Source organism: Nematostella vectensis, chromosome 11, assembly GCF_932526225.1.
Source record: "Nematostella vectensis chromosome 11, jaNemVect1.1, whole genome shotgun sequence".
Lineage (NCBI taxonomy): Eukaryota > Metazoa > Cnidaria > Anthozoa > Actiniaria > Edwardsiidae > Nematostella > Nematostella vectensis.
The window spans coordinates 14,618,669-14,636,289 of record NC_064044.1 but is presented as its reverse complement, the minus strand read 5'-3'; the positions used below and the strand labels follow the sequence as shown (position 1 = coordinate 14,636,289).

The 17,621-nt window shown below is 37.3% G+C and overlaps 3 protein-coding genes across 3 annotated transcripts in view; all 3 read right to left on the bottom strand.

The window, feature by feature from the left end:
- Positions 1 to 17,577, bottom strand: part of LOC5504378 (exocyst complex component 3) — a 38,604-nt gene extending 21,027 nt beyond the window's left edge. The window contains exons 1-11 of the mRNA XM_048734702.1: positions 17,335 to 17,577; positions 13,009 to 13,065; positions 12,403 to 12,482; positions 8,897 to 8,929; positions 8,538 to 8,735; positions 7,611 to 7,678; positions 2,999 to 3,021; positions 2,458 to 2,496; positions 1,527 to 1,636; positions 860 to 973; positions 365 to 479 (exon numbers count right to left, since the gene is read on the bottom strand). Coding sequence (XP_048590659.1) covers positions 365 to 479; positions 860 to 973; positions 1,527 to 1,636; positions 2,458 to 2,496; positions 2,999 to 3,021; positions 7,611 to 7,678; positions 8,538 to 8,735; positions 8,897 to 8,929; positions 12,403 to 12,482; positions 13,009 to 13,065; positions 17,335 to 17,409 — 912 coding nt within the window. The 5' untranslated portion in view covers positions 17,410 to 17,577. The remainder of the gene's footprint in view (positions 1 to 364; positions 480 to 859; positions 974 to 1,526; positions 1,637 to 2,457; positions 2,497 to 2,998; positions 3,022 to 7,610; positions 7,679 to 8,537; positions 8,736 to 8,896; positions 8,930 to 12,402; positions 12,483 to 13,008; positions 13,066 to 17,334) is intronic.
- On the bottom strand, positions 3,811 to 6,564 carry LOC125573886. Its single transcript, XM_048734704.1, has 2 exons — positions 5,646 to 6,564; positions 3,811 to 4,992 (listed from the first exon to the last, which is right to left on the bottom strand). Exons 1-2 carry the CDS (start codon positions 6,562 to 6,564, stop codon positions 4,958 to 4,960), a joined length of 954 nt encoding a protein of 317 aa, XP_048590661.1. The 3' UTR covers positions 3,811 to 4,957.
- On the bottom strand, positions 5,043 to 7,598 carry LOC125573887. The gene has a single exon (XM_048734705.1). It carries the CDS (start codon positions 7,484 to 7,486, stop codon positions 6,650 to 6,652), a length of 837 nt encoding a protein of 278 aa, XP_048590662.1. The 5' UTR covers positions 7,487 to 7,598; the 3' UTR covers positions 5,043 to 6,649.
- Positions 17,578 to 17,621: the final 44 nt, after the last annotated feature.

Below are 17,621 nucleotides of genomic sequence, written 5' to 3'. Positions count from 1 at the left end.
CATGTAGTACCATCCCTTCTCCTATTCACACCCCTTAACAAGAGCATGGACTGACCAAGTATCTCTGTGTATACCTGGTCAAGTATATCTGTGTATACCTGGTCGAGTATCTCTGTGTATACCTGGCCAAGTATCTCTGTGTATACCTGGTCAAGTATCTCTGTGTATACCTGGATAAGTATCTTTTGTGTATACCTGGTCAAGTATCTCTGTGTATACCTGGCCAAGTATCTCTGTGTATAACCTGGTCGAGTATATCTGTGTATACCTGGTTAAGTATATCTGTGTATACCTGGCCAAGTATATCTTTGTATACCTGGTCAAGTATCTCTGTGTATACCTGGCAAAGTATCTCTGTGTATACCTTAATGACCGTCAAGTCGTCAAGAACTTTCTGCCTGGTTCTCTCCAGATGCTTCACCAGCCACATCTTTTCAGTTAGGCGCTCATCAGCGATATGCATCTCGAGGCTCTCAAATCTAGGCAAGCACACACTGTTACATTCATAACACTCCCAAATCAGCGAGAAAGCTGCACAGTAGAATTTTGATATATGAGGATATGTGTAAAAGACCTGAGCAATGATATTTCCCTTTTATTTTACAGGAGGCGAGACCCTTATTATTATGCAAAGATTGTTGTCATATCGAGTATCCCTTAATCAGGACTCGTCAATTCAGAAGATATAATAGACAGTCTATAGTGATTCAGGAAGAAATGATAGGCAGTTTACAGCTGAATAACTCAGAAGAGACAAAAGACAGCCTAGGAAGAGAAGAACTTTATTAAATGACAAGGTACTTGCAAAAACTTATGTCACCCTCGAATTCCATGTCACTGCACAATATGTATTCGATACCTGTATCCGATGCCAGACTCTATGACCTCAAAGCACTTCTGTTTCCAGCGCTTGGGCCGCCCAGGAACCTTGAAACCAGTAGAGGAGAGGCGCAGCTCTGCTCTTTTGTCAGCTCTGAATTAAGACACGAAGATTAATAGGAGCTGGTAAAACTTATCAAAACAGAACCATTACTGCTATGTTGTCAGCTACACTAAAACAGATACATAGTACATCAACTTGAAGTAATAGAAAAAAAACTAGGATAGACTGTGAAATAGATTTCATAAGAAATGGATTTATTTTTGGCTGTTAACACTGTGGAGCCGTAATGACTGGAACTCGATAACTCAAACTGCCTCTGATTAAACTAAATTTCAGTTCTCTAGAAACTATTTTCGAGTCATTTTTACTTGGATAACTCAAACTATCCTGAATTGTTAAAAGAAATTCCACTATGGTGCAAAAAAGGGATACACAACAACAAGCATTTTAAAAGTGGTACAGAGCCGTAGCAGGCCACCTAAGATTGGAGGGGGGGCACAATATAGAAACATTAAGATGGGGACCATTAACATTAATATTGGTGAGGCACAGCAACGCCCCTGCTGGTCATTTCCTAATAATTATTGAAAATATTGGGGGACACATGCCCCCAGTTCCCCCTTGCTACGGCCCTGCAGCATACCTTTCTTCTCTCTCTATGATTCTAAGTGCTGTCACTAGCTGAGCCGGGTCGCTCCTGACGCTGCTGTGAAACCTCTGTAACACCAGCCACAGCTGCTTTCCGAGAGTTTCCTGAAAAAAGAAATCAAAGAATTTGACCTTTGAACTTGACAGCATTGTATATTTGATGGACATATTTATTAATTTGTGACAGGTGTTGTAACCTCTTTCTTTATCTTTAGAGTTTAAAAAAGACACCACACATACGGTTATGTGCCTTTGTCAGGGTACTCCTTTATAGAATAGAGGATAAAAGCCCAAGCAAATTGTCAAAGCACATTAGTAAATTGATTTTTGAAAAAAAATACACTTTTGTATAGACGAGTATAAACACTAACGGACTAATAGGTTTTTTTGTGTTAATTAGACATAGTTTTTTCCTTTAGCAAAATCATCAAGAGGCAGTTTTTTTGGCTACCATGGGTTCAGAGTGCTAAACGGTTCATCGGATCTTGGTCAGGTAATCAAAATCACTAGCTCGCTTTTCTCGCCATAACCGCTCCATAATGAAATCCAATGAACACCTCAATTTGCCAGTGGTTATGAATACAATGAGCCAACTTGTATGGCACAAATGATCCCAAGTGCTTTCCAAATCAAGCTAGCTCAATGGCGGCTCCCTTTCACACATGTATCATTTTAACTTTCTACAATGTTTTGCCGTTGGATTTATGAGCTTTTTTTTCACTAAGAGTATATCAAATAAAATGATGCACTTTCCAATGAATGTGAACAAACTTTATTGCAAGGAATGCAAAACCCAAATTAGGCAGGTTGTCAGGCTAGTTTTCATCGTTAAAGAGATCTTGAATCGACAACAGGTAATCGATCAGGTTCTCTACTCTTCAAACCATCATGGGAGGCACATGTCACGGTATTCAAGGAGTACTCACAGACAGTTTGGCTACATCTCTGAAATAGTCATGGAGTGGCTGCAAAAAAGGTAAGAAATATTTTTTTTGAAAACGTACAGTAACTGCAGACATGAAAATGCTAGTGTGGCTTTTGATCCTGTTTGTGATGGTGTTAAAGCAGTTGCGATTACATCAGCTTTTAATATTCTGGAAAATCTCACCAATGATTCCTAACAGCGAAATCCCATACTGGGTTCTGTCACTTTAAACCCTAGAGAGTGTTTTCATTGGTCAACACTGAAATGTTTTCCAATCACCCACCTCTATTAAAGCTGAGCAATAAAAAACACCAAATGTAATTTCGTTGAATGACGGAAGCCAGAAAATTGTTTAGCAGTTGGAAATTATTGACGAATTTTGTTGAATATTTAAAATCTAACTAAGGCTGTTGACACACACACACACACGCACGCACGCAAGTCTCCATGCCTCCATGCAGCGTCATACCCGCCATAAGTGGAAATATGACGTGAATATATAGTGAGTGTAAGTGAGTGAGTAGGATTCTTTAAGATCTTACCGACTGGTCTGTCTTAGGCCGATAACAACAACAACAACAATATAACTTTATTTATACCACACACAGAAATTACAGTAAGAAAATAAATAATAATTACAGATTTTGGGTATTGGCTGCCTAGAAGTAACTAAAAAGCTAATCTGGCTAGGCAGCACAAAATAGTTCAATTAAATGGAGCGTATAGCAAGGACGTACAAGGCACGAATACAAAATACATGAAAGCAGCAGCAAAATAAAATGCAATAAAACAAAAAAACTAGATAGAGGCTAATAATTTTCAAGGATTGAGGTCTTTATTGCAGCCTTGAAGCTAGGCAAACGCATGGTTTTGGTAGGTTCTTTGATGTTATTCCAAATTGAGGCACCTTTAAAACGAATATTAAACTTTCCATAATTAGTTCGAGGTAAAGGGAGGCAGTACGATGATTTAGAAGCCAGTCTTGTATTATATTTGTGCCTTGAAGCAACCGTAGTAAAAAAAGAATCAAAAGGAGTTGGAAGTAGATTCAAATTAAATTTGTACATAAATATTGTGTTTAAGTAATAGATTAGATCAGGAGATTTCAAGATATTTAGTTTTCTAAAGATAGGAGAAGTATGTTCAATGTAAGATGAGAAAGTTATGATTCTAACAGCTTTCTTCTGTAAAATAAAATAAAAAGAGGCTTGATTGTTGATTCATATGTGTTGCCCCAAATAATAGCACCATAAGTAAGAAATGGATAAATTAGAGAATAATATAGCTGAGTGAGAATTGTTGGTGATACATAGTAACGCAGCTTTGCTATTATTCCGACACCTCTGGAGATTTTCTTACTTAACTGGTTAATGTGCTCCTTCCAGTTAAGAAAGGAGTCAATAACTACACCAAGATATTTGATATTATTTTTTTGTTTAATGGTATTATTATTGATTGATAAAGAAATAGAACTAGCCAGCCTCTTTTGTGCTGGTCGAAAAATGACAAAATTAGTTTTACTGATGTTCAAAGCCAATTTATTTGCACAAAGCCAACGATTTATATTATACAGATCTGTGTTTACTTTGGTCTCTAAGGATGTCAATGAAGAATCGGCACAAAATAAATTGGCATCATCAGCAAATAAATGAAAGTCAAATAAGTTGGAGCAGTTATTAAAATCATTAATGTACAGAAGAAAGAGAAGTGGACCAAGTACTGAACCTTGAGGCACTCCACATGTTATTGGTAGTGGTGCAGATGACACATTACCAATAGAAACAAACTGTTGCCTGTTTGATAAGTAGGAAACAAACCATTCATAAGCTATGCCACGGATGCCGTATGAATAAAGTTTTGCTAATAATATTTTATGATCAACAGTATCAAAAGCTTTGCTAAAATCAAGAAATATGCCACAAGAGTATTGACCACCCTCAATTGATCTTTGGATTTTATCGGTAATAAGCAGAAGAGCATGTTCTGTAGAATGATTGGCTCGAAAGCCAAATTGATTTTTGTACAAAATATCGTATTTGTCTAGAAATTTTATCACTCTGTTATACATTAACCTTTCAAGTAACTGATTAAAAATAGATAATAATGATATTGGTCTAAAATTAGAAGTGTCAAAATGAGAGCCTGATTTGTAAATAGGTATGACACGTGCAATTTTGAAGGCATCAGGTACAATGCCAGAAGAAAAGGACAGATTGTATAATATCTCCAGAGGCCTTGAAATAATAGAGCTTAGTATTTTAAGAACTGTAATTGGAATGCTATAAGAACCACAAGCTTTACCTGATTTAATTCCTAAGATTATACTTCTAATTTCCTCTGTAGATGTGGGAGCTAGAAGAAAGCTGTTAGAATTAGCTGTTGGAAGAAATTCTGAAAATAAAGTGTTTACTTTTGGAATATTGTTGCTGATATTTCTGCCAACATTAGCAAAGAAGTAATTGAACTCATTTGCTATCTCATTTACATTGGTTAAAACCTTATTAGAAGATACAATTTTTGAAGGTGTGAAATGAGCCTTAGGCTTTAGCACGACAATTTCTTTTATCCCTTTCCAGATATTTTTTATGTTAGATTTGTTAAAATTAAAGTACTTTTCATAGTATTTTCTCTTACTTATTGCTATTAAATGGTTCAATTTATTTCTATAGATTTTGTATTTTTCAAAATGATATTGATTTCTAGATTTAATAAACTTCCTATAGAGCCTGTTCTTATAATTAATCGAAGTTCTGATGCCCTTGGATATCCAAGGTTTTGCTTTGAATTTAATTTCTTTTCTAGAAAGTTTTTTCATTGGAACATGGGAATTAATTATTTCATTAGACTTAGCAAGAAAACAGGAAAAAATATCGTTAACATTATCCATACCATAAAACTGTAAAGACCAATCAATTTGGCTAAAATCATTAATTAAAGCTTCCTGATCCAACCTAGAATAGTCCCTTTGGTAGAAGTCATTTTTTGAGACATTGATATTAATTGAATCTATTGTCAGAAAATTGGGAAGATGATCTGTTAAGGGATAAACAATATTGCCACTACAAGTTTTATGTTCGAGCGAGTTAAAAAATATATTGTCTATGAGCGTGGCCGAATGATCAGTTATTCTAGTAGGTTGCAAGATATGTGGCTGAAAAGAATATGAAAATAAAGTATTAAGAAATTCCCCTGTTTGTTGGTGGGAGTCTGAATTTAATAAATTCAAATTTATGTCACCTGAAAAAAGGCAGAGCTTTCCCTCCTTACTGATTTTGTCCATGGTTTTATAGGAATGTTCTAAAAAGGGGTCAAGAGAACTATTTGGATGGCGGTAAATAACTCCACATAATATGTTTTTGCTACCCTTATTATTTTGTATTTCAACCCATAAAGATTCTTGTTGATCATTTGAAATGGATAAGTCCTCCCTCAAAATGAAATTAAAAGAATCAGCTATAAATAAACCTACTCCCCCAACTGAAAATTTAGTCGGTTTCGATATATAAGTAAAACCTGGGAGAGAACAATTAGCAATATGCTCTCTACAGTCAGAATGCCAGGTTTCAGATAGAGCAATTAACTTAAAAGGATGATTTAAAGTAGAAAGCATATCTTGTAATTTATCAAAGTTTTTTGAAATACTTCTTATATTACAATGAAGAAGTGAGAGCGATTTGTCTGATAAATTTGAAAGCTCATAAGACGAGTGAAATTCATGGGGGGAGTAGTATTTTGAATTAATCTGACTAGGAATATTAATATCTAAATCAAAGTCACTTAAATTCGGAAAATTCAAACTAGAAACTATGTCTAGATGAGGAAGATTTTCAAGGCGAACGCGATCAATGAATGGGGAGCAGTGGCACAATGTATTGGAATTAAAGACTAGATCCAATAGATCATTGTTGTTTAAATTGTGAAAGGGAAAGACTTCAGAATAGCAGGGCTGACAGAGCCATAAATCGTTGGTGAGCGATAAATGATTAAACTGTTTAAGCAACAATTTTGAGCATTTAAAGTGACACCACTGTAAACATGAATCGCATTCGACAGCACGACAGTTCTTTCTTATAATTTTAGAACAAATGTGACAGATAACTCTAGTCATTGTAAGTCAACATAAGAACTTATATGTGATCTAGTTAATTGTAAACTTCGATGGAAAGAATACATGTTAGCTATGTGACTTATTCTTAACTTGCTGTATTTGTACTTGCCGCACTGTCGCTCTTGGAGGAGATGTTGGTATCTGTCATCGCCGTCGCCCCTTCGACTTCGTGAACAAAGCTGGAGCTTCTTAGATTTATTAATACCGATTCATCGGTAACATGAATCGATGGACTGCGTTCATTCTTGCGCAAATAGATGTTTCCATTTGCAGTCCAAATGAAGTCATACTTCATTTGTTTTCTATCCTCCAACGCACTTTTGAATAATGCCTTGTTTCTTTGAGTGAGAGACTCACTGAGATAGATCGAGTTACTTTTAAATCTATCCAGGCCAGGCACGTTGTGTGTGGAGAGCTCACGCAACCTCCCCCTGGCTTTGTATGTTTCGTCTCGCTTGTCACGGCTTGTAAATTTGACTATGATGGAGGGCGGGAACTTTGCCGTCGAGTTTTTAGGCTTGATGCGGTGGCTGGTCGAGATATCCTGTCTCGAGAGCTTGACCCCAATTAGGTTGGCGACTTGACACGCTATTTGAGAAGTGTCTTCTCCTTTAACCTCAGGGATCCCACGGATCTCGAGGCATTCCCGGCGGCCATATTGCTCTAGATCGTTTAGCCATTTCCCTTGGTTTGATAATGTAGATCTGAGTAGCCCCACTTCCGAAAGAAGACGAGAATTCTCTTTCGAGAGTTCTTTTACTTTAACCTCTTGATCTGAGACTTTCTTTAAGATGATGTCGTACTTTTCATTTAGAAAGTCAAGAGACGCCTGTAATGGCGCCAGTTTCTTGTCGAGTAGTTCTTCCAAAACCTCTCTTGTTAAAGCCATGGCCACAAAAAAATAAAGAACAAATAGACACATACGACAACACTAAATATTTGAATTACATATATGAACTTAATGCACATGAAAGTGCAAACAACGACTTCAAAACGCGGAGCTAAAGCTAGGCACGTCCAACCACGCCGCTGTCATAACAGCCGATCATCACTTTGAGACATCTTGTGGACCTCAAACAGGAACTCATCTCTAGTAGCCTCAAGATCTGCAAGGCTGAATTGAAAAAAAAAAACATGTTTATGTCTAGATATTTACTCATGTATCCAATGCTTTGAAGCAAAATGAGACACTATGGAAATGATTTAGAGCCAGTGTTACGAATGTATGTTTATCACGGATGCCAAAAACACATAGCAAGAAACTGGGAATAATAAACTGCTCCCACTATTTATAGCTTATCTAGTAAACTTTAATAACACTGCCAGCTTCTGAAAAAAAATGATTTCAGCTTTTCAATAGAAGTAACATTTACCTCACCAATTAATAAGACCATGGAATACACTTCAGCTTATTTTAATACTTATAGAGTTTAATATTGGTGCTGGCTTTACTACTACACTTTCACTAAAAGGTGCAAAGGTCAATAGAGAACACTCTCTCTGCAAGACTACCATCACTATCACAAACCATTTGTGGACAAGCAATAGCTTCAAGAGGCGGATCCAGAAGTTTAAAAAAGCGGGGGTTCCAAGAAAGGGGGGATTTGGTGGATATCTATATATTTATTGTACTTTCTAAGCTGAATATCTGAAAATGGGGGCTTAGGCCTGTTCGGCCCACCCATAGATTGGCCCCTGGCAGGGGCGGGTCCAGGATTTCAAAATGGGGGTGGATAATATCAAGTAGTTCTTGCTAGGTCACTACATAGATCTTACAATACTTCACGCTGAATTGGATTTGTCGCGTCAGCAAAGTCAAGCAGGCGAAGGAAAATGGACAGTGCTTCCTCTACCTCAGACATTTATTTTCTTCAAACAAAGTGACTTTTCAATTTTTTTTACTCAAAAAGGGGGGTGAATATCCACCCAATCCACCCCCCTGTATCCGCCCCTGGCTTCCCATTGCTACAAACCATTTATGAGCAAGCAACAGCTTCCCATCGCTGATCAGTATATAAGCCTTCTCCACATTCTCCGGCACATTGAAGATGTGGTTCAGCAGCTCATTGCACTTTGACAGCTGGGAGTGCCGGTACTGGACCTGCTTCACCTGCTCCAGGTCCTCCGCTAGCTTTGACACACCCTTGAGGTTCCCATCAACCTCCTCCATGCTAAACAAAATAAAAAATATATAATTGCTAGCTCATACAGGCTGTTTCTTTAGGTTCCAATCAACTTCCTCCATACTAAACAATAAAAAGGATATGTCAGAAACATCAGAGCTTAGACAGGCCTTTCAGGTCCCCATCAACCAACCCTGAAACCAACCAACCTTTGCTTGATCTGTTTGATATCTTGCAGAGCCCTATTAAAAAATATAACAAAAAATCAGTGAATACCCATCAACAGCAACTATATTAGTCCTGTAGCTGTCCAACTCCTGTCTAGATGTACTCCATTATATTACCCATGTAGTTATCTGATATGTTCTGTCTGGATGTACTGCATTATATTGATGTTATAGCTACCTTATAAATCCATTTTATAAGTCCTCTTTGGATCTATTACATTAACCTTGTAGCTATCTTGTATGTCCTGTCTGAATAGAATCAAAAAGCCCAAACTGTTGCGATCTCGTACCAGAACAATGAATACAATACACCAAAAACTGAAAATCGACTCTGCCAAATTTTCGTCTTTAATAAGACTTCTTCAGGGCAGACTGAAGAAGGTGAATCGTTACAAGAAATTCGTAATTTACAGAATTCTTCGTAATTTACAGCCAGTTCTAGAATCTTCTAGTAGATGTAGGGGTGCTATTGGTACGGTACCTATGGTGGCTTATAGGAAACCTAGGAGTTTAAAGGATATGTTGGTGCACTCCTCTCTTAGAGAGGTAAAAGGTGTAGGGTGTGTAACTTTCTTAAGACAGGGCGGGAGTTTCGCAGTACAGTTACTAATAAGAAATATGTCATTAATTTTGACTTGGACTGTAACTCAGATTTTGTTGTTTATCTAATTACTTGCTCTATGTGTAGCAAGCAATACGTAGGGTCTACTATCAATAGTTTTAGGAAGCGTTTTAATAATCATAAAAGTAGGTTGAATAAGCACCCTAGTTTACCGGTTAGTGAAAGAGTTAAGGATGACCTTATCTATCAACATTTTCATTGCAACAATCATTTAGGTCTTAATAATGTTATGGTACAACTTATAGATAAGTGTAACTCTGAGGCTCAGCTTAGGGAAAGGGAAGGCCAGAGAGCTTATCGGCTTAAGTCTATCTACCCGCGGGGTCTTAATAGTGATGACTTTTTTTGTAGTAGGAACCCACGTAGAGATGTGTAAATTCTTTTTATCCATAGCGCGCGCTATTCTAGAAAATGCATGTTTTTGTCAGTTGTAATGTTTTTGCGTCTCGCGCCACTATTCTGATGTAAATAAGCTTGTAACGATTCACCTTCTTCAGTCTGCCCTGAAGAAGTCTTATTGAAGACGAAAATTTGGCAGAGTCGATTTCCAGTTTTTGGTGTATTATGTCCTGTCTGGATATATTACATTACCCTGGTAGCTATCGTATAAGTCATGTCTGGATGTATTACATTACCCTTGCAGCTATCGTATATTTCATGTCTGGATATATTACATTACCCTTGTAGCTATCTTATACGTCCTGTCTGGATGTATTACATTACCCTTGTAGCTATCTTATAAGTCATGTCTGGATGTATAATAATAATAATAATAATAATAATATATGTTTATTTCTACACCATTGCAGCTATCATGGCTGAATTACAAGTGAGAGGTCGTCACACAGAAACTAACAATAGCGCACAGTCACAAAATCTCTAAACCTACAAGTTTTAGCTTGCGGTCCTATTATTTTCTCATTTCCTGATCTCAAATTATATCCATGTTGGACAGTTGTCATGTTATTAACCACAGATTTTAAGGGTTCAACAGTTTTAGCTCTTGCCATAAATTTCCGACATGCTTCATCCCTTCTCTCAGACAAAAATTGGAGAGACGTTGAGGCAAGGGCACTACTATAGCTCGTATATTCGTGCCTTAGAATGATTTTTAAAGCTCTTTTCTGTATAGACTCCAGGTGCTCAGATAGGTATTCCGGTAGAGCAGCCCACACTGGCGACGCATACTCGAGTACAGACCTTATGAGCGCGCAATAAATAGTACACAAATCATGTACTGATAAGCCAGCCTTTTTGAGAAGTCTTAACGCGTACAGGCGCTTATTTGCCTTACTGAACACGTGTTCTACATGATTATTCCAAGACAGGTCATGACTAATGAAAACTCCAAGAAACTTGTAGCAGGTAACCCTTTTGATAGTTGAGCCCATTAAATTGAGTGCACATGTGGGAGATGGTTGATATTTTAGGAAATTAATTACTAGCTCCCTACACTTGCTAGGATTTAATCGCATGCCGCGTTGTGTTGCAAACCCACAGATTTCATTAGCGATAAAAGGAAGGTAACTAGGCGAGCATCTTGGTACAACCTCATAAATAGTGGTATCATCAACATATTTTACCCTATACGGCCAGTTATCTACTAATCTGTTTACTAAGACGGCAAATAAGAGAGGCGCGATTTTAGTGCCCTGAGGGATACCCCCATGGGGACGTACATACTCAGACAAAACCCCATTGATCATGACTCTTTGAGGTCTAGCAGTAAGAAATGCACTCACCCATTGCTTAAGATGGGCATCTACGGCCAGAAGGTCAAGCTCTTGCACCAATACATTGTGGTCTACTAAGTCATAACCTTACGAAAAATCGGCAAAAAATATATGAATATAATTCTCGCCTCTGTCTAAAGACTCAAGTATTGTATGCAGACAATAAATTAATGCTTGAGTGGTGGATTTTCCTTTCAAAGAAAACTGCCTAGAGACCAACTTATCAATTACTTGCTTAAATAGAGACTGTAGGGTGAATCCTTCAAGGACCTTGGCGAGCTGAGATGTTAACGTTATGGGCCTTAAGTCATCCTGTGGTTTCTTGGGTGGAGAACACTTAGGGATAGGGCGGATGATTGATTCCTTCAGCTGATCTGGTACGCATCCCTCTCTCAGCGAAGAGTTATACATAACCCCTGTAGCTATCTTATAAGTCATGTCTGGATGTATTACATAACCCCTGTAGCTATTGTATAAGTCCTGTCTGGATGTATTACATTACCCTTGTAGCTATTGTATAAGTCCTGTCTGGATGTATTACATTACCCTTGTAGCTATTGTATAAGTCATGTCTGGATGTATTACATTACCCTTGTAGCTATTGTATAAGTCCTGTCTGGATGTATTACATTACCCTTGTAGCTATTGTATAAGTCCTGTCTGGATGTATTACATTACCCTTGTAGCTATCTTATAAGTCCTGCCTGGATGTAATACATTACCCCTGTAGCTATTGTATAAGTCCTGTCTGGATGTATTACATTACCCCTGTAGCTATTGTATAAGTCCTGTCTGGATGTATTACATAACCCTTGTAGCTATTGTATAAGTCCTGCCTGGATGTATTACATTACCCCTGTAGCTATTGTATAAGTCCTGTCTGGATGTATTACATTACCCTTGTAGCTATTGTATAAGTCCTGCCTGGATGTATTACGTTACCCCTGCAGCTATTGTATGAGTCCTGTCTGGATGTATTACATTACCCCTGTAGCTATCTTATAAGTCCTGCCTGGATGCATTACATTACCCCTGTAGCTATTGTATAAGTCCTGTCAGGATGTATTACATTACCCCTGTAGCTATCTTACCCTATCTGGGCCTATCAGTCTTATCTGAGCAGATTACATTACCCTTGTAACTGTCCAAGTCCAGTGCGGACTCCCTCTAGTTGGGACTGTACTGCTGTTTTAAGTCTTGCTTCTACTGAAGCCTGGAGTGGGCAGCAAAGAGTAGATAAAATAAATGCAATTTAATACTGATACCATATTACCAAAACAGTGCAGGTCTCGAGTAACCTAACCTTCACTTGAAAGTACTCAAGACTTGTGCATATTCTACTTGGGCAATCAAAGGAAGTGATAAACCAGGTATTTGTGTTGTGGCTCAATAGCTGATTACAGTGGAATCTTTAAATTCAATGATGCAAAATAAAGAGTGCTATCTCATTAGATCATCATTAGATTTCCCTTCTGCAATGGTATAACTTATTAACTTAATATTTATATTTTGTACAACTATTTTAAAGAATGTTTAGTTGGCTGAATCCTGTACATTGAAAAGCATTTGAAAGTTTACAGGCATATAAACATGAATCCTACTACATTCCCAACCCTAAAATTAAAGAAGTGCAACCTTCTTTGAAAACCTAGATTTACACACAAAATTACATTATCTTTAATGTGAATTCATGAAACAATTACAACTTTTATTTTCATCGAAACACGGTCTTCCCTTACCTTGTTGCGCATCACACGCCTTCTCCATTGCTCCACCTTATCCAAACTGTCTGGATTCTAAAAAATATTTACAGTATCAATATTAACTGATTTCATTTTTAGACTATAACAGAGGCACACCTCTCAGCCAAAGAGTGCCTTTCTCTAAAGGGAAGCTGAATCATATACATTGTAAGGATTAAAAATTAATTAACATTGCACTTGGCACAACAGGCCTGTTTTGTACACAGGGAGCCAGAGGGGGAGGAGTTTGTTTGCGTTTGATACAAAGAGTGGTCGGGTGGGTATAGAATTAGTATTCTGAGTACGCAAAAGTGACCCACCCGACTCTTTGTATCAAATGCAAACAAAATCTTGCCCCCTCTGGATGTTTTTTTGTCTAATTTTTTTGCAGAGACGTCGTGGTCAGACCTGTTTCCATGACTAATTTTAAGGTAAGGTGTTATTTCAAATCGCAGCTGAAATTTCGCCTGTGCTTTATAATGGCAGCAATTGCCATCAGAAGTTAGCTCCATCATCAATCAAGTGATATATTGGAGAAATTTATTCTGTGTGTTGATTTTATTTAAATACAAATAAATTCAGCAGAAGTAGCGTGACTTAGTTTGGGAATAACTTTCCACCCTTGTCTGAATTTAAGCCTTTAGGCTTGAAATCGAGTGTTTGCAAAACCCAAATATTTCTGAAAAAAATTGACATGAGGGTATAAAATTAGTGTTCCAAACATGAATGGATGCAATAAAGAGTAAGAAATATGTATTTGGAAGGAGTTTTATTGAAGAGTTTGTGACCTAATTGATATTTACAAACTAAGCACATGCTATAACTAAACAATGCGCTGATTTGAATGGGCTCCCTGTGTTTTGTACTGTTTGCCAGAACTTTACGTTTCTTTCGGCAACATATGCTAAAAAATGGCATATAATAAAACTTTTATTAACCTCACTTGCTCGGTCTGTATGAAGAAATAATCAGCTTGCAGGCTTTTTGTTTCACAGAACTTGCACTGAGTTATCAATTATTTAGTATAGCAAGAGCAAAGTGTATAGGAGATGTGGTGTTGCTACACACAAAGACCAGGGGAAGTAGAAGTGTGTTGATAGTTGCTTGTGTCTTCTTTTAGTTCATGTCTTTCAAGATGGGCTGCCTGTGGCCGCATACATACATAGGACACATAATTAAAATGCATCCTCTTGCAAGAAATCCTGCAGCAATGAAAGCATATTATTTTTTGTGGGGCCCGGTATCCATCAAATCGTGCGCTCTGATTGCCTCTCGCAATACTGGACCGCTCACCTCCAAAGCTCAAATGGTAAGAAGATTTGTAAAATGACCATCAAAAACTGGCTTTTTACTCCCAAGGTTATAGATCTTCGCATTGTAACGGCCATTTATTTGTCATTTTATCTAGAATCATTGACTTCAAACTCCCTGTCTTTTGACAATTTTCCGCCATAATGATTTTGCAAAGCGTGCGACAATTTCAAGTTTGCTGAAAGTTTATTTGGGATAGAAAAAGCAGCAAATCGTCTCTTCATACAAAGAAAAATGACCAATCACTCTAGGAATTTACCTGCATAACCAGCTTAACGTATCCACATTCAATAGAAGTTCTTTAGTGAATATTTAGTGAGGATTTAAAGCAAAATAAGACATTTCTACGATCAGTTCAAGTTTAGAGAGATGCATCAATTTGGACTAAATTATGTTTACAAAATTGTTGGTCAAAACTCAGAGAATGTCTTCTTTGGAGGTTCTGTATTTCTGGAGAATTAAAAGCCTTGTGTGGAAATACAAAATGGAGTTTATTGAATGATCATGAGCAAACAAAATCTTCAAGAACATCAACAAAAGTCCTGAAGCAAAAACTTGACTCATGCAACCTTAAGCCCGTAAGGTAAACAAAGTTGGAAAATCTATTGAAAAAAAAAAATATGTTATTTCCCAGCTAAGGGTCGGCCCATATCATGAAATACCGTGACCTTGGCTTTGAAAATACTGACCTCAGTCACGGTATTCATGATACGGACTTCCCAGCTGGTAAATAACATATATTCTCTACAAACAATATAAAGAAATACATAGTGTGCAAACAAGAAATGCTACCTCTGGTGTGAACTTTGCAAAGACTATTAATGTTTGTAATGGACAGGAGTTTCTAAGAAATCCAGAGCTTATTTGAAGAGTTTAGAAAACATAAACAAAATACAGTAGTGTGAGTTCGCTCACACTAGCCTCAAACATGATTGTAACATGGCCTAAAATAATAAATAAATGAGCTGATTTAAGCAACTATTGTTCAAATAACTACATAACATAATTTCTACAGGAAATAACTTAAGGCATTGGCACCTATTCTCGTCCAGGACCTATACTCGACATCACAAAAATAATATCAAATATTTAGTAAACTACGAAGAACAAGCAGAAATTGACACATTGAGTCAAAGAAACAATGTAGGTAAAACATGCTTTCTTTTACGAATGTTTATTATTATGATCTTACGCACCGTAAAAAAACATACAAAAATTGTGTTTGATTGCACTACGAGAGGACAAAAAAAAACGTAAAAATTTCCAACATTTACCAATCGTGATGAAAACCGCTCTGCAAATCTGCCATTCAGTTATTGATGTCCCAGGGTGCTTTCTGCCCTTTGTTTCAGCCTCAGTTTCATGTTAGCTTTCAATGTTTGAGCCTCGGTCACGGCACCTATTCTTGACCACTTAACACATTGACTCCTGGCTTTTTTTTAGCTGAATTTACAAAAAAACAGACTGAAAACAGATACCTCCCCCCCTATTCTGAGTTTTATACAGCCCGTCAAAGTCAAACACAGCTGCACCTAGTCAGCGGTATCCAAGCTTTCCAACAGTGCTTTCTGGTCCCCACTTTTAATCCCTCGTCATTGTGCTGAAGCCAGCACAAGTTGATGGTTGCTTGTATTTTTCATCAAAAATACAGCTATGAGCATATTAGGAGTGTCTCAGGACATCATGAAGTCTTTTGGGGCATAATTAAGTGCTTTGCTTATGGATATTTGCAAGCAAAGGTGGATTCATAATGATTTTTTCTTGTTTAGCTTTGCCTGGATGAGAAAATAATTTTCTAATGAATCACCACAGCTCTCCTAAATGTTGTCTTTTCTGAAACCAAATTAATTCCAAAATTGTTTACACTGCTATTTTGGGTCTGTATGACCTGGAATTGATTTGTTTGGCTTCGGGGTGAAAAGACTTATAAAAAACCATCTGACTTTGGGGAGAGGAGTGTTGACTGGCCCTCCCCTCGTGAATTTCCCCCTGGATCTCCCAGAATGCTTTGCAATACGTAAAGACATCTTTGTGGTTGTACAATCCTTCAAGGAGTGGACATTGTGTTTTGAGGCCATGGAAATGTACCTGGAGGATCAGAATAAAGGTATCTATTTGTGTCTTGAGCTGTGTTTGCTGATCTCTCATCCTTGTGTGGTATTTTCAGCGTTTTATAGAGAGGGGTGATTCTGCTTTTCTCTCCTTGTTCGATTTGAGATTTGTCAAAGAACCTGTGCTATTATTTGGCTTAAGAGTAGATGCCAACACCTTGGTTGGATGCATATCTGCAAGACCATTTATCCCTTAGACTGATGCCTGAGTATCTTCATCTTGTTGTGTTTATTTTGCATTTATGAATTTTTTGGGTTGTGGGTACTTCCCAAAGCCGGTACAGGCCGGTTGAGGGGTCAATGTGTTAAACGATTCAAAACAAATTTAAGTCACGCAATGCAGCCTATTGCGCGTGCAAAATGTCAGTTTTGAATCGCTTGGTGTGAAGCCAAATGAAGCTTAAATTAGAATCAAATGCACTTTTGCAAACTACATTTATCAGAGATTATTTCTGAGGGTTTTTTTGCTAAAATTTAACAAATTCTCCGTTTTATTTTTCCAAATGGAAAAGTATTTAACTTTGATTTTTCTCTGTAAAAAGAAAACAAACTTGTGAGAATGGTCGAATTTTACACAATTACTCTAAGGTGGAAGAAGCTCAACAACGCAAAATATTCCTCTTTGACTTGAAATTCTAGCGAGAAATACATTTCAAAGATAAAGTGGACGAGAATAGGTGCCAAAACCTTAAGTTATGAGTTAAGTTAATTACTTAAGTACATCATTCGCTTAATTTTACCAAAATTTTGGATATAAGCGAAACCACAACGCATACAGGTTTAAAATCCACGGTAAATTAAGATACATCTTAGCAAACCTGAAGCATACCTTGGATACAAGCGAACCAACAACGCATACAGTTTAGAATCTACGTTATTACTGTGAGACATTTAAACCAACCTGAAGCATAGTGGCGACAAGTTTGGCAGCATTTTCATGCGCTTCGGCTTTGGCGTTTTGAAGATCAATAGACATGGCGACTGCAACAGCGTTTCTTGACGTAAATCTAGATTAATAAAGACGTGTAAGATCAGTATATTCCCGCACTACAGCATAATTCCTAGCAATAATAAGCAGACTGAGCTTAGAATTTCTTCCGCCATTTTAAAAACATCAGCGCAATGGTTTCTGGGTAAATCTGAAATGGATCTAGCTCGCATGGACACCGCGGAAATACGTTTTCGTGA